Below are 27,204 nucleotides of genomic sequence, written 5' to 3' on the forward strand. Positions count from 1 at the left end.
GGAATCCCTTAATTATCCTCCAAAGAACATTTGTTCGATCGTGTCTCCAAGGCCCCTGCTTTATGAGAGGTTATGAAAATGTCACCGTGTCTTCCTGAGTCATGGAGCCTCTCTGAGCCTGAGTCTATTTTAGATTAATAAAATGAAAAGACACTTAGTTTGGTGCGAGATCATTGGTTAAAGCTTGTCCATTACAAACCACATTCTTAGAAGGACTAAGTGCAGAAGCTGTGTTGGGCTTTGTTTCCTCTTGAGCTTCAGCCTCCTTCCTCAGACTGGGGAGACCTATATAGCTTGAGGGTGACAGGGACCCTGTCCTGTTCTCAGAGCCACACTCAGGAGCTGTGCTAGGGCAAAGGGCTTTGTCCCCGGGCCTTACTTACAGGTATCAAAAGGTCTTTAGACTGACACCTGTATGTTAGCTCCCTACTGAGAAGATAGGCTGTCTTCCTACGCTTGGGGAAGCAGGCCTTCCTGCTCCTGTAGAACATGCAGAGTCATCCGGAAATGAGCCTACAATTACCAGGAGCGATGGTGAGAGGGTCATGACCTTAGAGGGTGACTGGTCACTTGCTGTCAGCCCTGCGCTCCCTTCCATAGCCCCCTGAGTGTGCTTCTCACACCAAATTTTCTTGCCTCCCCCATAGCACTCTCCCATCCAGCATGTGGTCTGGGAGAGTGGCAGAGCATGGTACTGGCCCTTGGTCACTCTTGACCACAGCACACTTTTGACTCTGACAGAATGGACAGTGTCTTAGTGAGAGGGTTACTATTGCTGAGAAGAAACTCTATGACCAAAAGCAATGTGGGGAGGAAAGGGCTTATTTGGCGTACACTTCCACATCATGCATGGTTCATGACTAAAGGAAGTCAGGATGGGAGCTCAAACAGAGCAGGAACCTCGAGGCAGGAGATGATGCAGAGGCCATGGAGGGATGCTTGCTCCTCATGGCTGGCTCAGCCTGCTTTCTTATGGAACCCAGAACTATTAGCCAGGGATGGCCCCGCCCACAGTAGGCTGGTCCCTCTCCATCAATCACTAATTACGAAAATGCTCAACGGCTGCCTACAGTCCAGTCTTATGGAGGCATTTTCTCAATTGAGGTGACTCTATCCTGTGTCAAGTTGACATAAAATTAACCCTCACAGAAGGCAAAATGATCTTACCTTTTTTTTGTTGTTTTGTGTTTTTCAAGAATTTTACGGCCCTGATACCTGGAACCACTGTGGAGATTTTGCATGGAGATTCCAAAAATATTATTCAACTGATTATCAATGCGTACAGTGTAAGTCATTGGCTCTGACCCCCCGACTTCCCACCTCCATCCCATCCCCTCCTGAAACACTGAGGCCTGGAGCTGATAGAGGTTTGCGAGGAGACTTAGCTCTGCCTGAACCCCTTCTGTTGGGGGCTCCTAGTGTTTGAGGTGTGGCCAATGTCCCTTACTCAGTTTCTCCATGTCTCTGTGTCCTGTAGACTCGGAGTTGGGCATCAGGGAGAATTTCTAGCTAGTTGCTCTCATCCCTTTCCTGAACTGTTGCCGTTTGGACTCTTTACAAATCAGAGCTTACCTTATTTCTCCTGTGAATTCCTGCTAAAGCCAGAATTTTCTCTTCTTCTCTTCCTCTACACTGTAGCCTTCATTTCTATCTGGGTTCCTCCCTCTACCCAGAACCCTTGAGACAGGCTCTCTCTAACCCTGGCTATCCTGGAACTCACTATGTAGATGAGGCAGGTAGAGAGCTCTGTGAGTTCAAGGCTTCTGGAGAAGACAGAGCTAAGGAGCGGCCTCATCTGAGCTCTGTGAGGTGGGGGGGGGGGGGGAGGACATCTTCTGGAGTAGCTACCTCTCAACATCTCCAAGCTCAGCCAGCTCCAGACCCTGCAGACCCCTGAGCTATACAACATGCTTTCCCAGTTTAATTTAGAGGTTCCAGCAACAATAGTGGGGCCCCGCAGTTGCTCAGGGAACCTGGATTTACTCCAGTTTCTAATGCAGCCTAAAGAGATCATTTCTGCCAACCCCAGCTTCTAAGTGGGTACCCGACTCTTCTCCTTGCTCCCCAGGGTCAGGGAAAATGCCACAATTTACACAAAGAATACTTCTAAGCCATACACACAGGCAGGCTGCTGTAGCTTGGTTCCCAGCACCCACATGGGGGCTTACAACCCTCCATAGCTCCTAGTTCCAGGGGATCCAACACTCTCTTCTTAGCTTCGCTAGCTGGTGCTGGGTGACATTTTCATCGTTGCCCTGATTTGTGGTGGCTTTCATGAGTCACACAACCATGACTACATGTGGGTATTGACTTTGCTCCTCCTGGATGCTAGCTAGCAGTGGATCTGTGGGGACACTGGAAGATTCCGGTCAGAGCATATGCTACAGATGAAGTGGTTGTGGTCTTTGGCTCTGTCTGATTTGTATGTGTCTTTCACAGTGCAGAACTGTCCGCTTTTAGATTTATATCCTTTTCTAGCTGTGCCAAACTCACTCTCTGCCCAAAGGGTGTTTGGCAGCATGGAGCCTCTCGCAGAGTACCGCAGAGGGAAGACTGTCTTCCAGGGCTGAGCCCTGAGTCTGGGTACGGAAACATCAGTCCATGCTTATGAAGAGAGATACTTAAGACGAAAAGCCCAGGGGCCTCTCTTTAAAGTGGGAGCTGGCAGGATGGGCTGCAGACCACTAGAGTAGCAGCAGAGGGTGACATCAGAGCCCGTGGTGGGTTCTGCTCTAGCACAGCACATGTTTCTCTTTTGATTGTTGCCATAAAGTCTGCTCCAACCGCTCCCCTCCCCCCTCAGCTGGGCCGACAGAAAGCAATTGCAGATGTGACCTAACGTGACACAGGGTCTGTAATAGAATAACACTTAGGGGGGCTGGCATTCTTGACATTGCCGACTTTGTCTAGGATGGGAGTAAGAAACTATCTTCAGGGACAGAGCTGGTCGCAATGGCGTAAGTTCATGAGTTGCACGTGAGTGTCCTCGTGCATAAGAACCAGTGATTGTGCCTTTGAACCTCTGATGTGTCTTGCACTTCATTCTTTTCTGTCAACAAATACATCTTAAGGGGCTAATTGTGGCCAGCATTGTATGACACATGGCAGCAGGACACTGGAGCAAGCACAGCTCTGCCCTGCAGAATTCTACATGTGGTGTTTCAAGGGAGGGGGACCCTTAGAGCCGTGAGGGTGATTCATACTTTTCCAAAGTCAGTGGATTCTGAGGAAAGAGGCCTGTGGGGATGGGATTAGCATGAGCTCTGGAAGCCTGCCTCAGCTACGAGCATTTGGGCTCAGCTTTTGGTACCATAACTGAGGTCTGAGCTAACTCTTCATAATTCCTGCCATCTGAAACAGTAGAGGAGATTCTAGTCCCAGGCGCTCTGTGGTGAGCAAGAGAGAACCAGCTAGCCAGAACACCAGTGAGGAGGCCTATGGCCCACGTAAAGCATAGAGTGCCTTTTCTCTCCTTTTCTTTCTTTTTTTATTTGTTTATTCCATGTATGTGAGTACACTGTTGCTCTCTTCAGACACACCAGAAGAGGGCATCAGATCCCATTATAAATGGTTGTGAGCCACCATGTGGTTGCTGGGAATTGAACTCGGGACCTCTGGAAGAGCAGTCAGTGCTCTTAACCATTGAACCATTTCTCCAGGCTGAGCTTTTCTTATTTTAAAGATTTTTAAATTTTAATTTGTCGTGTGTGTGTGTGTGTGTGTGTGTGTGTGTGTGTTTGCCCACTTGTATGTCAGTGCACCATGTGTTTGTCTGGTACCCGTGGAGAATAGGAGAGGGCATCAGATCCCCTAGAGCTGGAATTGGAGATGGTTGTGAGGTGCTATGTGGGTGCTGGGATCCAAACCCGGGTCCTCTGTGTATAAACTGAGGATTTCAGCATCAGATATATAAGCTGATGATGTGGCTACTCCAAGGCAAGGAGGGGGAGCACAACCAGAGGCATCTAGAGCAGGGAGAGGAAGGAGTGAACTGAACAGTGGCCAGCAGACTGGACTAGGGACTTTGAGGGACCGGGGGATGGGGGGGGGGAGATGGGGTCAAGAGAGGAAGATAAGAGAGAAGCCAAAAGAGAGCTGAAATGTCAGGGCTCTATGAGCACGAGAAGCTGGAGAACTTTAGGGTAGGGGGTGGGTGAGAAGAACTGAGAAGAACCACAGACAAGTGTTTGTGATACCTAAGAAAGCCTGGAAGCCAGCTTCTGATGCCAAATCAGCATATTTGGTATGCTAATAGGCACCGCAGATAGTTACTTGTCCTGAGCATCTTTGGACCTGACTCTATAGGAGAGCAGCTAGTGCCCTTAACCATTGAGCCATCTTCCTCGCCCCCTTTCCACACATTTTTATATATACTGATATATGTGTGTGTATGCATTTCCCCCATTTGTGTATGGGTGTCTAAATGTGAATGCGTGCGTCGGTTCCTTTGGAGGCCAGAGGAAGAATTAGATTCCCTGGAGCTGGAGTTCCTGGCAGTTTCTAACTGCTCAATGTGGGTGCCAGGGACCAGTTTGAATCGTCTTGAAGAACAGCCAGGATTCTTAAGCACAGCCAGTCCTCTAGTCCCTATTAGCTATCTTCAAAGATTTCATCTTCATCTGCCCAGTCCCTTGAGCCTAACTGTTGTTCACATGTCTATACATTGATCGATGTATTCATTCTCCAAGACTTTGTTCTGCATCCTGGAGAGAGGGGGCATGTATGTGGTCCTTTGGGTTCATGGCACACTGAGAAGGCAGATCCTTAAATAACTAATTACATTCAGTGGGAGAGTGGGGTGTGTGTTGAGTAGCACTTTTGTGACCTTTGGCCAATTAAGGGTGGCACTCCGAAGAGGAAGCAGCTTTCAGAGGGTTTAGTATTTTTAGAGTTGTAGAAGCGCTTCGACAATTTGTTGCAGAGAGACCAGTTTTTGTGGAGTATTTTCTGCAAGCTGTGAATTTGTTGGGGAAACTGCACATCTCATGTATTAGCTTATTAGCACCACATGCCAGAGTCAGAGGGCTAGAGGGAGGGGTGGGAAAGCTACAAAAGCTGGTGGCGCTCTGGCTTCTTGTTTGTAAGGAAGCTTGGCTCAGTGCCTCTCAGAGTAAGTCCTGCTGCCTGTAAGTCCTGCTGTCTGTAAGCCCTGCTGTCTGTGTTATAAGCAGATTTTTAAAATGTGTGATAGAATATGACTTCTAAATAGTCATAAAGTTACTTCATTTGGCCTCAGCTCCTAAAGTTATAACTTTCATAGGGACTTTTGAGACAGCATTTTATTTATTTATTTATTTATTTATTTATTTATTTATTATATGTAAGTATACTCTAGCTGTCCTCAGACACTCTAGAAGAGGGCATCAGATCTCATTACAGATGGTTGTGACCCACCATATGGTTGCTGGGATTTGAACTTAGGACCTTCTGAAGAGTAGTAGGTGCTCTTAACCGCTGAGCCATCTCTCCAGCCCCCGAGATAGCATTTTATTAAGTAGCCCTGGCTGGTCTAGACAGAACTCGCTATGGAGATCCACCTACCTGTGTCTCCTAAGTGCTGGAATTAAAGGTGTGTGGCATCACACTTGGCTATTACTTAAGGGTTTGTTGTTGTTATTGTTGTTGTTCTGAGACAGGGTTTCTCTGGGCAGCCCTGGCTGGCCTTGCACTCAGAGAGCCACCTGCCTCTGCCTTCCCAGTGCTTGGATTAAAGCACTTCCACTGCCTGACTTCTTATAGATTTGGGTTTTTTGTTGTTGTTGTTGTTGTTTTTTGTTGGTTTTTTTGGTTGTTTGTTTGTTTTTTTTTTTTTAGATTTATTTAGTGTATGTGAGTACACTGTAGCTGTACAGATGGTTGTGGGCCTTCATGTGGTTGTTGGGAATTGAATTTTAGGACTTCTGCTCACTCCGGTCAACTCTGCTCACTCCGGTCAGCCCCGCTCTGGCCCGAAGTACATAAGTACACTGTAGCTGTCTTCAGATGTGCCAGAAGAGGACGTCAAATTTCATTATGGGTGGTTATGAGCCACCATGTGGTTGCTGGGATTTGAACTCAGGACCTTCAGAAGAGCAGTCAGCGCTCTTAACCACTGAGCCATCTCACCAGCCCCATAGATTTGTTTTTTTATAGAATAGTTCCTCGGGGGTAGAGTCTTGTGGATCCCTCCTCTATTTATGGCAGAGTTATGATTTGCTGGAATTTGTACAGATTTTGTGCAGACAACCACAGTTGCCTGGAGTTCGTGAGCACAATGGCCACGTGACATTCAGGAGACAAGCACTTCTTCACCATGTTCTTCCGAATCCCTTACATTCTTTCTGTTCCCTTGTCTGTCACGTTCCCTGAGCCTTGAGGGCGTGGAGGGGTAATGCAGATATCCCATTTAGGGCTGAGAACTCGGTGTCACTAATTCACTGCACTCTGAACAGTCACGAGACTCTGCATCATCTCCTGCCCCTTGCAGAAGAAGTTTCTTGACCCGGGTTGAGCGCAGCCCTTATTTACAGATAAGGCAATATGACAACATGACCATTTATTTCGCAAAACAACAATAGTATCTTCTCTACCCATTAAGGGTGGATTCTAAAAACCAAGAGGCATATAAAGTCTTCCATGAATCTTGTATAAACCAAACATACCCGAGTATCTAACACCCAGGTAAAAAGCAGATCATGGCTGGGCTTGTTGCTTGCCATTTCAGCTCAGAAGCCTGAAGCACGAGGATTACAGAGTTTGGGGTTATCCTAGACTACATAACAAGATCCTGTCTCAGAAACAAAAATATACAAAGAAAACACAGCCACAGCAGAGCATTGCCAGCACAGGCAAGTCCCTTGTAGGCCTCCCTCTCTCGATATCCCCCAAGGGCAACCATTAGTTCTGCCTGTTACTGAATTTCACACATGATGGCTTCTCACTTAGTAGCAAGGATGCGCCCTGAGAGACACATCGTCAGGGAGTTATAGCATTGTGCAGGCAAAGAGTATACAGCATGTTAACCTAGATGCTGTAATGTACTACTTGCCTCGGCTATCAGCAGCTGCCTTTCTCTCCTAGGCTACAAACCTGTGAGGCTGGTACTATCTGGAATATGCAGGCAGTTGTAACAGTGGTGGCCATTGTGTACCTGAATATACAGAAGGTAGATTAACATCACTAAGTGATGTGGGAAGTTTATAGCTCTCACGATCTCATGATGGGGCCACGGTTATATAAAATCTACTGAGGCCCAGAGTATCTTTATTAGGGAATAAATAGAGTGTGTCTGGCTTTGAGTAATGTTATACTCTTCATGGTCACTTTATACACTTGTGTTTGATATATTGTTGCTATTATAAGTGCTCTGTGAGGTGGATATTCTGGGGTTTACTTAAATCTTTTGTACTATTGGCAGGCCTTTGGTTAGCTTCCAGATTGCTCTTAACTTGCTGTAGACATTCTTGTCCCTGCCTCTTGGTAACCTGCACATCTTAGTTGTGTACAATCCTCAGAGGAAGCTAAAATCAGCCTGAGTTTTAGAATACATTACTTATTGGCTTTCTTTTTTTTTTTAACTATTTATTTAACTATTTATTTATTTATTTATTTATTTATTTATTTATTTATTTATTTATATTATATGTAAGTACACTGTAGCTGTCTTCAGACACCCCAGAAGAGGGCATCAGATCTCATGACGGATGGTTGTCAGCCACCATGTGCCTGCTGGGATTTGAACTCAGGACCTTCGGAAGAGCAGTCAGTGCTCTTAACTGCTGAGACATCTCTCCAGCCCTCTTTTTTCTTTTTAAATGTTATTTATTTAATGTATATGTATATGAGTACACTGTAGCTGTCTTCAGACACACCAGAAGAAGGCATTGATCCTATTAAAGATGGTTGTAAGCCACCAAGTGATTGCTGGGAATTGAACTCAGGACCTCTGGAAGAACAGACAGTGCTCTTAACTGCTGAGCCACCTCTCCAGCCCTACTTATTGGTTTTCTAAAAGCCTGTATCGGCTTCCACTCCAGCCAGCAGTAAGGACCCCAGCTTCTCCCCAATCTTCCCAGTAATGCTACTTTCAGTCTCCGTCTCTCCCTCCCTCCCACCTTCTCTCTCTCTTTCTCCCTCCCTCTCCCTCCCCCCCTCTCTCTTTCTTTCTTTCTTTCTTTCTTTCTTTCTTTCTTTCTTTCTTTCTTTCTTTCTTTCTTTCTTTCTTTCTTTCTCTTCTGCATTGACATATCACTTTTCCATAGTCTTTGTGTCACTCAGTGTCTTGAGCAGCTAGACCCCAGAGAAGAACAAGGATAATGTAGTTTCAGACTCATGGGATAACCTCATCTAGTAAGGGATGGGTTTGAGTGTGAAGAAAGGCCAGGTGGAACCTGGATGGACTGTCTTAGCAGGATAGTAAGGAGCTAGCCTAGGGGGGAAGGCAGGAGAAGAAGACGTTGGGCAAAGAGCTGTTGTCCTGGGTGTATGTGTATGCCCGTGTGCCTACGTGTGCATGGATAAACCCAAAGCCTAGAGACTACTACATGGGTAGATGTCAGTAATTATGTGCCTGAAACTGACTATGGGAATAAGAGGTGCCCCTGAAGAGGTGAGCCGGAGACAGAGCAAAAGTCTTTTGAAGAAGATCACTTTACACATAGACCATTACCAACCATTCCAAGCTCACAGAGGGAGGCCCAAGTCAGGTCTACAAGATGGTGCGTGGGAAGCCTCCTGTCTCTAACTTGGCTTGAACCTCCTGAGGTTAGAAGAAACCATGCGATATACAAAAGCCACTGTAGGGAACACCTTGCTGTGGCTGTTTCTAAGTACTGTGGGCTTTCTTTTCTCCCTTTGTTTTCAGAGCATCCGGGCTAAAGTGGAGCTGTCGGTGTGGGATCAGCCAGAAGACCTTAATCTCTTCTTCACTGCCACCTGCCAAGATGGCATATCTTACCCTGGTCAGAGGAAGTGTGAGGGTCTGAAGATTGGGGACACAGTAAGTGTTCACTCCTAGTTTATAAGAGTTCTTGTTCGCTTGGGTAATAATTCTCTGAATCTGACAATTTTGTAGTTCCCTGGAGTCCTCTAGAGACTGTGCTCTGCCTTCTAGTTCAGCATGCTTTCCAAACTACTGTGCATGTTGTGTGCAAAGTCTTAGCAGGATCAGGTGCCGAGCTCCAGTACACAGACCCCCTCAGTGCAGTGCCAGCTCCTCAGTGACACTGGGCCCTTGGTGCTTTAGCCATTATCGTTTTAGCTTGACAGTGATCCAGTCGGGTGGGAGAATATTGACAGGAGTCTAGGAGACTTGGCTTCTATTCCTCAGCTTTTCTATGCATTTCCTCTTATTTGATGAGACTGAGGGGTATCCGGCAGCCGTGGAGAGAACAGATGCCTGTCAGATAGCAGATATAAATGATGTATGTGTAAAGATGAAATGGTGTGAAGGCATAAGTGGGGCGTGGCGGCACGTGATGAGTCACTATGAAAAGATTGTTTTTGACAGTAGTCTGATCTACAGAGGGGAAAGATAAAAGGTGTAGCAGTGCTGGGGCGGTGGTGGCACATGCCTTTAATCCCAGCACTCGGGAGGCAGAGGCAGGTGGATTTCTGAGTTCGAGACCAGCCTGGTCTACAAAGTGAGTTCCAGGACAGCCAGGCCTACACAGAGAGACCCTGTCTCAAAAAACAAAACAAAACAAAAAACAACAACAAAAAAAAGGTGTAGCAGTGATGCCAAATGAAGATGGCAAAGGAAAGCACTGGGGAGTGGTGACACCACTGTGCCCATGGCAACACAGGCTATTGATGGTGATTGGAGGATTGTCCACACACCTTCTGGAGGTCTGCTGCCAGAAGCAGACAGACTATAGAGACCATCCCAATGGCATTTAAATTTTTTTCTTTATTTTTAGGATTTATGTTTTTTATTACTATTTTATTAATTAATACCACCATCCTCTTCCATCTCCTTAGTTAATTTTTTAAAGTGTTTATTATTTTTATGTGCATGGGTGTTTTGCCTGCAGCATGTCTGTGTGAGGATGTCAGATCCTCTGGAACTGGAGTTCCAAATAGTTTTGAGCTGTCATGTGGGTACTGGGAATCGAACCCCATGTCCTCTGGAAGAGCAGCCAATGCTCTTAACTATGGAGCCATTTCTCCAATCCCATGTTTTATTATTTTATTATTTTTAATTATGCTAAGTATGTACACATGAGTACAGGTGCCTGCAGAGGTGCATGCTTTTAACAACCGAGCCATCCATTTCTTCAGCCCCCTCCAATGAGCTATGGTGACCACTCCTTTCCTTAGAAAATAGAGTGAGAGAAAGCTCCCTTGCACACTTCAGAGTATCTGAGCATCTTCTGGGCACTACTGCCAGCTAAGGTGGCAATAACCCCGTACTTCCTGCCTTAGGAAGACACAGGAGTATCTGCTTACGTCTAGCTGGGACATTCTAGCCTCTTCTCTCTTCCTTCCTGTTTTCCATGTTAAGTGACACTTCACCCACTTAACACCACACAGGGAACCGGTCCTACCTTTTCACAATCCTACAGTGGCACCCTACCACCAAATGAGGCAGTTCAAATCCAGTCTGGAAGGTGAGACTGTAGGGAGCCCTAAAACATGAATAATTGTCAAAAGTTGTACTTATATTCTTTAGATAAATTATAGTGATTTCTTTTACAAAAAAAGATTTATTTATTTTATATATGTGAGTTTACTGTCACTGTCTTGAGACACACCAGAAGTGGGCATCAGATCCCAATACAGATGGTTGTGAGCCACCATGTCGTTGCTGGAAATTGAACTCAGGACCGCTGGAAGAACAGTCGATGCTCTTAAGTGCTAAGCCATCTCTCCAGTTCCACTGGTTTTTTTTTTAAAACTTTTTTTAATTTTTAATTTATTTTTTTACACAAGTTCCATTCCCCGCCCCTATGATTTTTTTTAATCAAGATAATTTAAGAAAAAACCCAGAAGTCTTGTTGAAGTCGTGGAGTTTAAAGAGTTAGTTGTAGCTGGAGAGATGGCTTAGGGTTGCTGCCAAGCCTGGTGATGACCCGAGCTTGATCCCTGGAACCACAACAGTGGAAGGAAAGAACTGAGTCCCACAAGCTGTCCTCAGACTCCACACCTGTGCAGTGCTCTGTGCATCCCATGCCCAAATTAAACAACAAATAAATGTAAGGACAAAGCGGAACAGGAAGTTCTGGCAGGAGGTAGCAGCCATAGGTAGAAAAAGAACACGTGAGCAAATTCTATAGATCTTATCTGCGTGGGGTGTGTGGTGCGGTGACACAGGGCATCAATGGTCAGGCAGGTTTATGAACATGCTTCCTATAAGGGATGGTCTGACAGAGGCTTGGACATATATTGTCTGCCTGTGTTTATATGCCATCAGCAGGCCTGTTTATCAAATACGGAAAAGGTTACAGAGCCGGAACAAACAGTCCATCTTATAAAACAGGAAAGCTAAGACTTAAAACTAGTTTTAAAAACTAGGTTATGATTAATTAGTTAATTATAATTTGTATCTTATTTAGTTTAGAGTATTAATAGGACAAAGGGTATGTGCTCTGGTAGTGTTTTTGGTTGTTTGTTTTGATGATAGAATCTCATATGCACAGCGAGTTATAAGCTTACCTGGGCTACAGAGTGAGACTGGGCCTAAAAAGAAAACAAAACCAAACCCAAAAACGAATGGCATTCTAAGGGTGGGTGAGACGGCTCAGAGAGTCAAAACCCTTGTTGCTGCACCTGATGGACCACTTGAGTTCAGTGCCTGGGACTCACATTGTGAAAGGAGAGAACCCACTCTGAAAATTGTCTTCTGACCTGCGCTTTGTGCCACGCTACCGGACCCCTTACTCCACCACAATAAAGGAATGTCATATAGAAAGCTTAAGCATCTTTTTTTTTTAAAGATTTATTTATTTATTATATGTAAGTACACTGTAGCTGTCTTCAGACACTCCAGAAGAGGGCGCCAGATCTCGTTACGGATGGTTGTTAGCCACCATGTGGTTGCTGGGATTTGAACTCCGGACCTTTGGAAGAGCAGTCGGGTGCTCTTACCCACTGAGCCATCTCACCAGCCCAAGCTTAAGCATCTTAAGTGGCCTGCCCGCTGGGGCTGTATCGTAGATCTTTGAAACCCCAGAGGTAATGGCATTTCTCTTCTTTTCGGGTCACACTGCTTGTGGTAGAGTCATTTTAGAAGCTTAAAGGACAAGCGGATGTCACTTAGGAAAAAACAGCAAGAAAACTGGGGCTTGTTGAAAATGCCACCTTGAGGCAGAGTGGATCTGAGGTCTTTAGGTAAATGTAGGGAAATTGCAAGGACTTTATGTTTGGGGTCCTTCACGGAATACAGAGAAGATACATTCCACCTCATGATGGACCAGAAACAGACTGAACAGCGAATATTTCTCTGTTCCTCTCTTAGTTTCCTGCAAGGAAAACATTGTTACCCGTGTGACAGACCAGGGAATAGAATACAGGATGAATGAAATAAAAGCCCAGAGCTAAGGCTCCCTGTTCTGTAGCACGCACCCGATACCACCTGACACCCATGACCCCTTCCACCATAGACATTTCAAAAATAATGTGGGACAGAGTGGTGATGGACCACAGCCTTCACAGAGAGCAGAGCCTCTGTGTCCTTGTCATTGAGTTCACATAGTCATCAACATTGGTGAGGATAGAATACTGTACTGCTGATGGGCAGCTGGGGCCTCTAGGATGGGAGTGGCTTGCCTAAACTCACCCAGATTAAGTCCTATTTTAATCACAGTCTCCCCGTCACAGGGAGCCTAGTTAGCCACCTCTATATAGGAACTTACAGTGTGCCCAGTTGGGGCTTTGCTACTATTTCTTTTCCTCCCCTCCCCTCCCCTCCCCTCCCCTCCCCTCCCCTCCCCTCCCCTCCCCTCCCCTCCCCTCCCCTCCCCTCCCCTCCCCTCCCCTCCCCTTTCCAACATTGATTTATTTATTTTATGTGTGTTGGGTGTCGGATCATGTGACACCTTGCAAGAGTGGGTTCTGTTCCACTGTATGGGTCCCAAAAATTGAACTCAGGTCCTCAGGCTGAACAGCAAGTGCCTTTACCCACTGAGCCATCTAGCCAGCTCCTGGTTTCTGTCTCTCCCAGCAGCTTTGCAGTGAACTATATTTTTCCATGTTAATGCGTGGGCTTAAACCCTGGGGCTCGAAGAGGAGCCTGAGACACTGGTCCCAGGTACCACTGCTGGTGAGCAGCAGGCAGCAGTAAGACCCAAGTCACTTGCAACGCCACAGCCCAGGCCTTCTCTGTAGGCCTCAGGCACAGTGTAGTGAAAGCTTCAGGGACTTGGGGAGGAATCGTCCTTTCTGCCCCCAACACTTGTACACAGCTCTTTTTTGTTTGGCCGGGAATGCTTAGGAAATCTGATGTCTGGAAATCAGGGAAAAAAAAAGAAAAGAAGAATTTAAATGGAAACTTTCCTCAGCATTGAGACGTCTCTATTGTAACAGAATGATTTTAGTGTTTTCACCACCGAAGTTGCCTTTGGCCCATCTTTAGGATCCAGTGGCCATAGCCCTGTGGAAATCGCAGCAGGTCCTCACACAAGCCTTTCTGCTGGCCCTTTGTCTTCTCTCTGTCCTAGTATTGTCCCAGTGTCCTCCGGCTGCAGTCACACGACCTCTCTGGTTAGAGCTGTGTGGGTTTTGTTATCTGGGTGTGAATGTCTGCACAGAGGCACTCTTTTTCTGGGCTGGGTGTGAATGTCTGCACAGAGGCACTCTTTTTCTGGGCTGGGTGTGTCACTGTCCACCGGGGTTGTGCAGATCATGAGAGTAGGGCTTTCTGGACTGACTGAGTCTGGTGCTATGACATGGGAGGTCTGAAGAGTAAGAAATTTAAGGGGCTAGAGAGATGGGTTAAGGTTAAGGGTGCCACTGCTCCTGTAGAGGACCCAAGTTCAGTCCCTAGCACCTATGTTGGGTGGCTTACAACTGCCCATAACTCCTGCTCCTAGGGACCCAGTACCATCTTCTGGACTCTGTGAGGACCTGCCTCACATGCGTGCGCGCGCACACATACACACACACACACACATGCACATACATATGATAATTAAATTAATTAATTACTTTAGTGTTTTTCGAGACAGGGTTTCTCTGTGTAGCCCTGGCTGTCCTGGAACTCGCTTTGTAGACCAGGCTGGTCTTGAACTCAGAGATTCACCTGCTTCTGCCTCCTGAGCGCTGGGACTAAAGGTGTGAGCTCCATGCCTAACTTACATGTAATTTTCAAAAATAAATTTTAAAAAATGTTGAGAGTTTAAGACAGCAATAGCAGAATGTAAAACTAAGCTCACAGTCTTCTGAATAGAAATCCAAGAAAATACTCGCATGCGCGCACACACAAAGACAGACAGACAGACAGAGACAGAGAGACAGAGACAGAGTGATAGACAGAGAGCCCTGTCCTGGCTGGTAGCCTCAATTTTTTTTTTTTTTTTAAACTGGGCTGTCTATGTGTTTGGGAGGGTCCTGCACTTCTTTCTGTTTGTGAGGCAGAGAGGACACCCTTTCAAACACCACCTGTGTGATGCTCCTAAGAGGCCCCTGAAGGCTTGTGTGCTCCTCAGTGCTTATCACAGGGATGGATGTCCCGGCTTGCTAGTGACTGTGCTGGTGACTGAGATCTACTGTCTGGTAAACGTTTATGTGCTGGTGATCTGCTCGGCAGGCTGCAAAGATGAGGAGACAGAGTCACACTAGACAGAGTGCTTATACAAGTGGCTCTTCCCTGTAACCAAGGAAGACGGGTCTGGCCAAGAAGAGGAGTAGGCTATTAGAGCTGAGACCCAGAGGGACAGTGGAGTCTCTCCCTGGTAGGAACCCTGGAGAATAAGGCCATGATTGAGAGAATTTGCTAGGGAGTGAAGAGCACCGCCCTTTGTGGCCAGAGAGGGAGGGGTCAGAGAGCTGCTGAAACCGATGGTTGTGGGGTTGAGAGGAGTAGGTTGGGGACTAAGGAATAATGGTTGGCCCACTCTAGTAGGATTCGTGTATGAGTGACAAGCTTAAGGGCCTGGCCACTCCCTGGCAGATGGTTCCTTCCTGGGTGTCACAAGTTAGGATAAAGGGACATGTTAGGGAATGGTGACCGAAGGCTCTGGGACTCTAGGGGTTAGACAGTTCAGCTGTCATTGGGTACTTCAGGGTCTAGTCTGGGGACAACAGTGGAGACCAAAGGTGGCATTGGGACAGACGGACTAAGTAGATCTCACTTTGAGTAATAGCAGCTTCCTGTGAAGGTGAGGGAGAGGCAGGCAGTGCCTTGTGGTTGTTTCCAAAGAGAGGTGGTCTTGCGACGAAGAAGCAGGAGACTTGGCCGTAGTGAAACGAGGATGTCCTGAAAGAGAAGCCATTCTTATATTAAAGCCCAGAGCCTTGAATCTGGTGAGAGTCCCTTCTCTAAGTTCTCAGGTCCATTTGCCAGCAAGCTGGGCTGAGTGGACCTATACCCCAGGAACTTGTGTTCTAAAGAACTAACATTGACAAATTAGTATGCAAGTGGCTGGCTGTCCAGCTAGCATTAACACCGTGCACAAAGGGCCCAGTGAACCACCGTTAGAGCCTTCTCACGGGATACATGCCAACACACACACACACACACACACACACCCTGCTCTTGCCCACTCCTCTGGGCCCTGGACTTTGGGCCCTCCCTCAGCTCTTTGTTTTATTAAGAGCTGAGTGGACTTGGCACCTGCAGAACCCCAGGGTTGGGGAGTTTGTGTGGGGTCTGGGCACCTCCCTGTTTGAAAGAGTGGGCTCCCATTGGAGAACCAGAATCATCCCAATGAAGTTGAGTCACTAGTCTGGCCAGGATGCCTGCAGCAGCTGTGACCTTCCTCTAGACTGAGTCTTGGAATGGGAACCTGGAAAGGCTCCAGGAGCCGGGCAGCCCTCGCTATCAGTGCTTATCCTGAGACCTCGGCCACCAAGGGAGGGGAGCCAAGGAATGAATCTCCAGGGCCTTCTAGCCTCTGTGGGTTCTTTGCTAATCCAGTAGGAAAACAGAATTGTCACGGGGCATGGGATGGTGAGCAACACTGACCCACTTGCTGTCCCCGATGGACAGGCTTTTGATAGCGTTCCTGTGTCCTGTGGGAGCCAAGAGCCAGTGGCTGACACAGACATTGCCTCTCTCTGGTCATCAGACAGCGGACTGCAGGGCAGGCAAATAGCACCTCCACTGGATAGAAGCCTTGGCCAAGGAGACCCTGGGACCCTACTGGGAAACCACGCCCTCTTGACTTCTCAGCCAAGCAGTGTCCATGTCTCAGCTCCAACTCACAGGCTCCTAACACTTCCACTTATCCTGGCATATGTGGGCAAGGCTGAAGGGTGTGTTTCTCTCTGTGTGTCTCCTCCCTTCCCTTCCCCCCCTCTCCTTAATTCCTTACTTTCTCCCTTGACAAAGGGGGATCTGCATGGGGAAGGTTGTGCTCACTGGAGTCTCTTAGCGGAGTGCCTTTGGCTCTGGCGGCAGGCCATTCCTTTGCAGTTTAGTGCATCCAGCTCTTCATTTCCCAGGCGTGGAAAACGGCAGAAAGTAGCAACTTCCTGCAGGTCACAGGGAAGGGATGGGATCAGGCACTCAAAGGCTCTGCTTCCCTGCGTTCTTCATGGCCCGCTAGATAACTTTGCTGAGGCTCAGCCCTTGAAACCCTGCCTGTGTGCAAGCTCAGCACATTCCCAGTCCAAGGCCTTGGAGAAGTCTACAGCCGTCACTTTGGGGGTCATCACCGTGCTGTCTCTGGATTGAGTCAAGCTGTCATCTCTCTACCTAGTTGTTGGGGTTTTTTTTTTTTTTTTGGTTTGTTGTTTGTTTGTCTTTTGAGACAGGGTTTTCTATATCTAGCCTTGGCTGTGCTAGAACTAGCTATATAAACCATGCTGGCCTCAAACTTACAGAAATCCTCGCCTGCCTCTGCCTTCCAAGTGCACCGCCACCGCCAAGCTTCCTACCCTGATCTGTCCATGAACATCTGCACTGTTCCCTTACTAGGAGGCGATGTGCTAGGAGGATGCAGGTCTGTTCTAGGAGAGCACAACCCCCACTCACTATATAAACAGACAAATTCACAGCCCCTCTGACATCATTGACTCCCTTGAAGTGAGGACAGCTGTTCAAAGCTGTTAATGGTTGGCTTACAGGGGACTGCCCAGCCCATTTTGAAGCCCAGAATGATCTGAGGAGTCTTGAGAAATAAAGACATCACCCAGATATAAGGGACCACTTGGAGAAGTGGCCAGGCATGTCTGCCAGAGGAAGGGATCCCCACTTCCAGAGGGGTGCATCTCAGTGAAGTTCCGTCACCATTCACCTCCCTGTCTGCATGTCTGTGGCTTGTTCTGAGGCACCTATGCTCATCCCGTTCCCCACACAGCACTTTCCTCTGAGGAGGGAGAGGCAGAGTAGGTATGGCGTCATGTTCTGACTCCCGGAAGACTCAAAGCAAGCTTCCTTTCCCCTCCAGATGTTTTTGGTTTTTCGAGACAGGGTTTCTCTGTGTATGTAGCCCTGGCTGTCCTGGAACTCACTCTGTAGATCAGGCTGGCCTTGAACTCAGAAATCCGCCTGCCTCTGCCTCCTGAGTGCTGGGGTTAAAGGCATGCACCATCATGCCCGGCTTCCCTCCAGACTTGTGAGCCCCTGACAGACAAGGTGTTGTTATCTGCCACCCTGCTAGGTCTGCCTTGCTGTCTGCCTCCATGGTAGCCTGTAAGAAACTCTAAAGTTAGAAACTCTTCCCTAAATCAACCAATCTATCTTCCTTCCTTCCTTCCTTCCTTCCTTCCTTCCTTCCTTCCTTCCTTCCTTCCTTCCTTCCTTCCCTCTCTCCCTCCCTCCCTCCCTCCCTCCCCCCTTCCTTCCTTCCTCCCTTCCTCCCTCCCAAGTGCCCCTGTGTGTGATGGTTATTCAGGCAGTGAGTATCCCTTACAGCTTCAGGACTGTGGGCTGATTGGGCAGCATACAGTTGTGAGAGCCATCCTTGCAGGGCACTGGGGCTGGGGCATGAGAGAGGACATTCAGGCCTCACCCTTCCCTTGTCCGACAGAGAAGACCTCTTTACTGTGGTCAGGTGGCTGCTCTCTGCCCCTGCACCTCATGCCAGGTGGTGCCACCGTACCTCAGCATCTAGCCATGCCTGGCGTAGACAGTAAATACTGGTTGAGTGAATGACTTCTGAGATAGGAGGAGAGATGTGCACAGCGGTGGGGATGGACGAGGATGGGATACTAGTAGAGATAAGGAGGAGAGTAAGGACCAGGTAAAGCTCACTCCTCGTGCATTTCTTCAGAGCCCCTCTCCTCAGGGTCTCAAAGATGATGAGAATGGACGGTAAAGACCCATGCCCAGGGGCTAGAGAGATGGCTCAGCAGTTAAGAGCACTGGCTATTCTTCCAGAGGACCCAGGTTCAATTCCCAGCACCTGAATGGCAGCTCACAACTGTCTATAACTCCAGTTCCAGGGGATCTGACACCCTCACACACACACACACAGATAGACAGACTAAACACAAACGCACATGAAATAAAAAGAAATAAACAAAAACACCCATGGAAGGAGTTACAGAGACACAGTTTGGAGCTGTGATGAAAGGATGGACCATCTAGAGACTGCCATATCCAGGGATCCATCCCATAATCAGCCTCCAAACGCTGACACCATTGCATACACTAGCAAGATTTTGCTGAAAGGACCCAGATATAGCTGTCTCTTGTGAGACTATGCCGGGGCCTAGCAAACACAGAAGTGGATGCTCACAGTCAGCTAGTGGATGGATCACAGGGCCCCCAATGGAGGAGCTAGAGAAAGTACCCAAGGAGCTAAAGGGATCTGCAATCCTATAGGTGGAACAACAATATGAACTAACCAGGACCCCGGAGCTCTTGACTCTAGCTGCATATGTATCAAAAGATGGCCTAGTCGGCCATCAGTGGAAAGAGAGGCCCACTGGTCGTGCAAACTTTATATGCCTCAGTACAGGGGAACGCCAGGGCCAAGAAGTGGGAGTGGGTGGGTGGGGGAGTGGGTGGGGGAGCGTGTGGAGGACTTTTGGGATAGCATTGGAAATGTAAATGAAATAAATACCTAAAAAAAAAAAAGAAAGATTTTTTTTTTTTTTTTTTTTTTAAAGAGACCCATGTCTGGCCTGGAGAGATGGGTCAGCGGTTAAGAACACTGATTGCTCTTCTAGAGGTCCTGAGTTCAATTCCCAGCAACCACATGGTGGCTCACAACCATCTGTAAATAAGATCCAATGCCCTCTTCTGGTGTGTCTGAAGACAGTAACAGTGTTCTCATATGAACATTTGCATAACCAACTGCTCTTTTCCATAAAGTACCTGGGGTTGTTGACTGTTCCTACCAGGATTCCACCTGTATGGTGGACTAGATAATATTCATAAGGGACTTATCTAGCCATGTCCCCTGATGGGTGGGAGCCCTGGCTTGCTGTGGCTATGACATCTCTTCTCTTTCCACCCCCAGGCATCCTTTGAAGTGTCCGTGGAGGCTCGGAGCTGCCCCGGCAGACATACAGCACAGTCTTTCACTTTGAGGCCCGTGGGCTTCCGGGACAGTCTGCAGGTGGAAGTCGCCTACAATTGCACATGCGGCTGTAGCACGGGGCTGGAGCCCAACAGTGCCAGATGCAGTGGGAATGGAACATACACCTGTGGGCTGTGCGAGTGTGACCCCGGTTACCTGGGCACTAGGTGCGAGTGCCAGGAGGGGGAGAACCAGAGCGGGTACCAGAACCTGTGCCGGGAGGCAGAGGGCAAGCCTCTGTGCAGCGGGCGCGGAGAGTGTAGCTGCAACCAGTGCTCCTGCTTCGAGAGTGAGTTCGGGCGGATCTACGGGCCTTTCTGCGAGTGTGACAGCTTTTCCTGCGCCAGAAACAAGGGCGTCCTATGCTCAGGTAGGCCTCCAGCCACCGCCTTTATGCCGAGCCACACCCAGGCCTGGATATTATGTGGACCCAGACCCTGGCTTTCTCAGGATGCTGGTGGAAAGGGTCATGCCTGGGACTGTTCTAGGTGGTTGAAGACCAGGGACAAGCCAAGCCCTGCCTGCCTGAGGCATAAGGGTGGGTGGCCTCATGTGGACTATAAACATCAAGTCTGAGGGAGTCTGTTGTAGGTCCGTTCTGTCGGGACTTGGCTGCACAGTGTGCCTGATAGGTCAGAGCTGGCCATGAAGATGAAGTATGGGGTGGGGTAGGAGACATGTGAAAGAAGTCCAGGGTACTTGATGAGGTAGCATTGTGGGAGGTTACCCATGGTTACCAATGGGCAGATAGGGGTAGGCTTGCAGAGGTGGGGAGGAGAGAGGCTTCCTATACACAGAGATTTCCTGTGAAGCTTAAGCACATGAGAGGGGTGGAATTGAGGATTCTTCTCAAAACTGTCATGACATAAGCGTGTCATGGGTTAAGGTGGGCAGAAAGATCAGAATCCTCTGGGAGCCATCAGGGTGGTGGTTCTCTGGCGTTAGTGAGATGCTTCTGTGTAGGTTCACAGAAATTGTGGGATGGGTTGCTGCAGGCGTGGAGTTGTGAGAAATGAAACCCAATGTACCCAGCATACACCTGCCACAAAAGGAGGACCCTGGCTGTATATAGGTCAGAGCCATGCCCCCTGAGAGCTGGCAGTATCCGGTTGAGCCTCTGGGTCCTGGGGGCTGTGTTTAAAGAATTTCAGCATGGTGGGATGGAGTTTCTACTCCCCTTAGTCACAACAGACGCCCTGGTTGTATTAGTAGTAGTATTTTACAGTGTTTTTCTCTTGAAATCAAGAGTCAGATATAACCCTTGGGAATGTTTTTGCTCCAGCAGGCTGCTTAGCCTGTGTTGTTCGGGAGCGGATTTGCCTGTGCAAATTCATCTGCACAGTTTAATAGCCAGATACTTGGCTGCCCTTGGATGTTGGTTTTCCCATCTCTAAGACTGGGCCAGCATTGCTTGCTTCTGCATTACTTTGAGAATGGAAGGAGACATAAAACAGGAGCTTTAGTGAGCACAGAGCCTAACGGCACAGGGCATTTGATGCAGGGTGTGCAAGTCAACTTCTGGCGATTCTGAGGCTGAGTCAACACACTTTTTTTATTTAACCACCAGAACCCACAGTTCTGAGTTCATCTTACATTGCAGAGTTCTGCCAAAGCATGTATCTGAAAGCTCCCCCCCCCCCCCCGCCCTGTGGTCTTTTCCATTTACCCATCTAACCCTGTGACCTTGAGACTCTCATGGGCCATGGATTCAGACCCCAGAGGGGTACTGAGATCTGAAGCTCCCATGTGGACAAACAGGGCACTAACTTCCTAAGATGGGGTTGTTGCCGTAACACACACAAGTTACACTCAGACCTTAAAGAAAACTTGGGAAACAGGAAGCTGATGCAAGTGTGGTCAGGCTGTGCTGTCTCGGTCTGTGGTGTTCAGGATTGATGGAGACCATCTGGCAAACCAGTTCAAGGGGCCCTTTTCTTACTTCCCATGTACCCTCCTCTGTCCCGCTCTCCGTGTTGTCAAGAGAACTGCTTTTCCAGAGAACGGAAGGATTCTTCTCAAATCTAGAATGTTCCGAATGGTATAGAAAGCAGTGTTTAAAGTCATCTATGTTTTCCTCGCCCTAAGAGGTTAGTTTCTTTCCTTCCAAGTTAGCATCCGTGTCTTCGTATGACTTTGTGTTCTACAGGTCACCCTCCCTCTCCTCCAGAGTGGAGCTTGAATTACTTTAGCCAACTGCTGATTAGAACATTTTGACCCTTCGTTGTACGTCTCTCCATATCTTCCCCTTTAAAAGCCACACTAGCCAAAGCATGAAAACACTCCAGGTCTTCCTGGAGAAAGGGGTTTCTGCACTGAGGTCATTGTGGAATTGGTTCAATTAAGATGAGCTTAAAGCAAACACAGCTCCAGACGGGGCTTAATGACACACACTCGTGCAGGGGAGGGCACCTCATGCTTCCTTGTCTCGGACCATCTGTCTCCTTCCGGACACAGATGAGCAGCGGTGAGCAGGTCCTCCCTCCAGTTCCGGGGTCCCTGTGACCAGCCTGAGCTCTGCTCTGGGGCTGCGTACACTGGTTTAGCTTAGGTAACTGGGATAGCTGCTTCGTTTGAGGTTTTCATGGGAGAGACGCTGATTTCCTAACACTCGGCTCCTGAAGGTGCTGACTCAGGCTCTCAAACCGTCAACCTCAGCAGTCTCTGGCACTTCTCCTTACCCCTGGCCCCTGCAGCCCATCCTGGAAGTGGATCATGTGGTTGAGGTCTGTCTTGAGGTAATGGTGGTGGTTGGGGGTGGGGGGAGGGCAGTGTACTGGAAGAAGTTGCTGAGACAGGCTTGGGGCCAGAACCGGTGGGAACAGCAGATAAGCTCCTTCCATTTATCTAGTGCTTCCTCTGGTGGGCCTGCAGTCCTTGACCCCTGTTGAGAGAGACAGGAGTATGTAGAAAAAAGACAAGAGAATTCAGGATTGGGAGAGGTTTTCCATCATCAAAATGAGCAGCAAGGCAACGGAGACCAGGTCTGGAAGCAATTGAGCATTTGTTACTGTTCTTGTGACACATCACCATGGAACAGCCTCTGCGCCCAGGGCTCTCGCTGTGGCTCTCCTCTGCTCTCTAGGAGATGTAATTTACAGAATACTTCTGTCCCCAGACAATTTCCGTGTGTACCGGGAGTTTTATGAGGCCCTTGGGAACACTTCTATTCTGATTCTTGGGAAGTGTTGACCCTTCAAAGGTTCTTTAAATGTGAGAAGAGGTGGGGTCTGTTCAGTATTTTTAATGCAGTAAAAGAGACTCGTTCAGACTTTGTGCTGCTTGGTGATCTGTGTCCCTACGAGTCATCTCCTGGGCTCTTACAGGAAGCTGTTGAGAGCTTACATTTAAAAATCTCATGGCGAGCCTGCCTTTTGGGTCTCTAAGAATGAGAAATTTAAAAATCTAACCAACTGTAAAATTTTGAGCAGAACCTTTTTGATCTTGTAACTCTGAGGCCCCCAAAGTACATTGCAATAGGGCTTTGTAATACGTATCCTACCTCGTTATGTGGTAAATATTGAGAGACCCAAACAACACCGAATTCCTTCTAAGAGATGAAAATGGGAGTCTGAAACTTGAGGCATCTTTCCCAGCATCCAAGAACAGATCTCGGGGTTGCTGTTGGTTCTTGGTAGACTTAAAACAGTTGTGACAGGCCTCTGTAGCTAAGAAGACTCCTGTGATTAAAGGGCTCAGTTCTTGGTTCCTTACTTCTTGCCAAATGAAACACCACCCATCACAACGTCATCCAGGTATGCCTAAAAAAATATTTTTCGATTTACAGAGATTAAATAGGGCTTCCAGAAATAGCCTCTCCGGACAGATAGTCAGCATTCCAAAAAGGTGGGCAGGAGGGTGCGTGGGTGAGCCACGGGCAAAGGGAACTATTTTTCCTCTGAAAGTAGCAGGGTCAAGTTTTGCAGCCTGGCAGGTAAACTCGGGAATCTGGGTGAGAAATAAGACTCAGAGGTAAGCTGAGCTTAAAAGGCCAAGGAAAGAGTTACTGTGTAGTTCAATCGGTAATAGACCTACACACGCGGCATGCCTGCCACCAGCCATATCTCTTCCTCCTCTTCTGACCTCAGGCTAGAGCCCAGGGCTTATCAGGTCTCCTCCTCTCCTGCAAGTTCTTAACCAACCACTACTCAGAAGCCAGGCGTTGGTCTTAGCCACCCAGTGATCATGAGGGTTATGCAGTGGTACTGATGAAAGGATCCTTCCGGGAAGGGCATCCTGAGAGGCTGACGTGCATCAATGCCAACCAGTGGTCCCAGTCATTTCTGCAGGACAGTCGGATGCACACACCTGCATGAGGCCCTCGGGTGGCTCTGCCGCCTACAAAATGAAGTCACTGTGACTTCAGCCCTAACTCTTTATTCTCGTCTGACATTCGTGGAAGGTGGTGGTGAGCTGGTTATTGGTCCCAGATAGGAAGTATTCAGTGATTTCCCTCTCCCTCCTTCAACCCGCCCAGATGTTTGTGGCTCTTCCTCACTCCTTTGCTCTTCTTGCAATCAGCTATTAACATACTCCGAGCTTTACTGTGAATTCAAGGAAGGGGGCACTCTCAGCCATCATAAATGTCCAGAAGCAGCATAATATAAATAATTTAATAGGGTGATGAAAAATGTCAGAACTGGGCATGAGGTCATACACCTTTCACCCTGGTACTCTTGCAGAGGCAGGTGGATCTCTGGGAGTTAAAGACCAGCTCGGTCTGTATGGCAAATTCCAAACCAGTGAGGCCTGCAGAGTAAGACCCTGTCTGTTTAAGAAACCAATCTATCTATCTATCTATCTATCTATCTATCTATCTATCTATCTATCTATCTATCTAGTTTTATGTGTGTGTGCCTGTGAATAATATATGTGCACTTGATTCCTTGGAAAGGAGTTATGGATGGCTGTGAGATGAAGTGTGGGTGCTGGGAATCAAACCTGGGTCCTCTGCAAGAGCAGTGAGCGCTCTTAACCACTGAGCCATTTCTCCGGCCACTAGAGAGTGATCCTGTCTTTTAAAATAATATACCCTGCCATTCTTACAGATTTTTGTTTGTTTGTTTGTTTCGTTTGGTTTGGTTTGGTTTTGAGACAGGGCTTCTTTGTGTAGACTTTGCTGTCCTGAAACTACCACTGTAAACCAGGCTGACCTTGAACTTACAGAGATCCACCTGCCTCTGCCTCCAGAGTACAGGGATTAAATACATGCATCACCACCGTTCAGCTTTCTTTCTTTCTTTCTTTCTTTCTTTCTTTCTTTCTTTCTTTCTTTCTTTCTTTCTTTTCTTTCTTTCTTTCTTTCTTTCTTTCTCTCTCTCTCTCTCTCTCTCTCTCTCTCTCTCTCTCTCTCTCTCTCTTTCTTTCTTAATTTTTAAAAAAGATTTATTTATTTCACGTATGTGACTACACAGTTGTTGTCTTCAGACACACCGGAAGAGGGCATCAGATCCCATTACAGATGGTTGTGAGCCACCATGTGGTTGCTGGGAATTGAACTCAGAACCTCTGGAAGAGCAGTCAGTGCTCTTAACTACTGAGCCATCTCTCTAGTCCCAACCATCCAGCTTTCTTTCTTTCTTTCTTTCTTTCTTTCTTTCTTTCTTTCTTTCTTTCTTTCTTTCTTTCTTTCTTTCTTTCTTTCTTTCTTTCTTTTTTGTTTTTTTGAGACAGGGTTTCTTTTACAGTTTTCTTTAGAGGTAAACTTTCACACTCCAGATCTGTAGCCTGATAACCATTCTGAGGCATTGGTCACTGCTACATCTTTTACGATTGCATTGAAATTTACATATTCTATAAATATTTGAATACATTTATTCCATATAATATTTGTAACTTGTTTTTATGTGTGTGTTTTAAGGAAGTTTATTTGTTTTGTGGGGTTTGCTTGTGTTGTTTTTAGGTAGGAGGCTTTCACTATGTGGCTGGCCTGGACTCACAGAGATCTCTCTGCCTTTGCCTCTGCCTCCCAGGTTCTGGGATTAAATGCATGAACCACTGTAGCCAGAGTCTATAGCTTGTGCCGGGACCAACCCACATGCAACTTCCATGACAAATTCTTGAACAGTACTGTGGCAGTTTGAATATGCTTCACCCAGGAAGAGGCACTATTAGGAGGTCTGGCCTTGTAGGAGGAAGTGTGTCACTGTGGGGGTGGGCTTTGAGACCCTCCTCCTAGCTGCCTGGAAGACAGTAGTCTTCTCTTTGCCTTCACAACAAGATGTAGAACTCTTGGTTTCTTCTCCAGCACCTATCTAGATGCTGCCATACTTCCTGTCATTGATGATAATGGACTGAACCCCTGAACCTATAAGCCAGCCCCAATTAAATATTGTCCTTTATAAGAGTTACTTTGGTCATGTCTGTTCTCAGCAATGGAAACCCTAACTAAGAAGATTGGGGCATAGTTAACCCCAAAAGGACCTGTAGGCTTTCCATAGAAGCTCCTAGGAGAATCATGATTGTTTCACATATTTAAACGTGTATGCAGAAACTCACTGAGCGTTATATTCAGATTCTACTGTTAAAAATAAGGTTACACATGCGCGAGTGTGCACACTCAGGGATATGCATATATGTCCTTATAGACGCACGGAGACACTCGCCCACACGTCTTCATGAAAGAGGCTCCCTCTTCTTCCAAATAGAGAACATCAAGAACTCTAGTACCAATTTTCCCATCGTGTGGTCAGACGATCTGGGGCTCTTGCATCTAGTCAGCTCTGGCAGTTTGTGCCTAGAGAAAGCTGTCTGGGAAAGTCAGAGCTGGGGTGGTAAGAACCTTGTGCCACTAAGGACATGTCGGCCATGTCTTCCTCATTTTGTCTTAGGCATGCTGCTACCTACTGTTCAATAAGAATCTGATACACATGCAGCTAATGTGCATTGGTTACCACTACACCAAGTGTTATTCTAGATGCAGGACTTGGAGTCATGAGTGAATTTCTAAGATTTTGTTGCCTCTGGAATTTTCCACTGGGGTTGAAGAGTGGGCGTATAAAGTATCTCAAGCTTCTCCCTGCATGTTCTGGATGTTTCTGTGAGCTTGGAAGATGAGAAGCAGTGGGGCAGGCCATATACCGGGCGCCTGCCTTGCTCTGAGCTCTGAGTTCAGCTCCTGGGAACAAAATTCTCACTGCTCTGGTCCTATTTCCAGAAACTTCTTAGCCAGGTTATTGGTGATTCTGAGAATGGGACGTCTAAGCGCTGGGTCTCCCCTGTCTTTTCTCTCTGTTTAGAAAGGGATGAATAATAGCCGGGCGTGGTGGCACACGCCTTTAATCCCAGCACTCAGGAGGCAGAGGCAGGTGGATTTCTGAGTTCGAGGCCAGCCTGGTCTACAGAGTGAGTTCCAGGACAGCCAGGGCTATACAGAGAAACCCTGTCTTGAAAAAAAAGAAAAAGAGAGAGAGAGAGAGAGAGAGAGAGAGAGAGAGAGAGAGAGAGAGAGAGAGAGAAAGGGATGAATGCAAATAGAAGACCCAAGCCCAGGCTTCTGCTTTCCAGCTTCAGGCCCGATCTGTAAACTGATGAAGTTTGGCTAAAGAGAGACACAATGGCATTTAATAAGCTAAAGATGCAAATTTAAGGAGACCGTGAAGAT

The 27,204-nt window shown here is 47.5% G+C and overlaps 1 protein-coding gene across 1 annotated transcript in view; it reads left to right on the forward strand.

Moving 5' to 3' along the window:
- Itgb5 (integrin subunit beta 5) overlaps positions 1-27,204 on the forward strand; it is a 117,360-nt gene that overhangs the window by 67,934 nt on the left and 22,222 nt on the right. Inside the window, exons 8-10 of the mRNA XM_021184827.3 lie at positions 1,197-1,286; positions 8,843-8,977; positions 19,545-19,974. Coding sequence (XP_021040486.1) covers positions 1,197-1,286; positions 8,843-8,977; positions 19,545-19,974 — 655 coding nt within the window. The remainder of the gene's footprint in view (positions 1-1,196; positions 1,287-8,842; positions 8,978-19,544; positions 19,975-27,204) is intronic.

This window comes from Mus caroli, unplaced genomic scaffold (assembly GCF_978045245.1).
Source record: "Mus caroli unplaced genomic scaffold, Mus_caroli_1 scaffold_17, whole genome shotgun sequence".
NCBI classification, from domain to species: domain Eukaryota; kingdom Metazoa; phylum Chordata; class Mammalia; order Rodentia; family Muridae; genus Mus; species Mus caroli.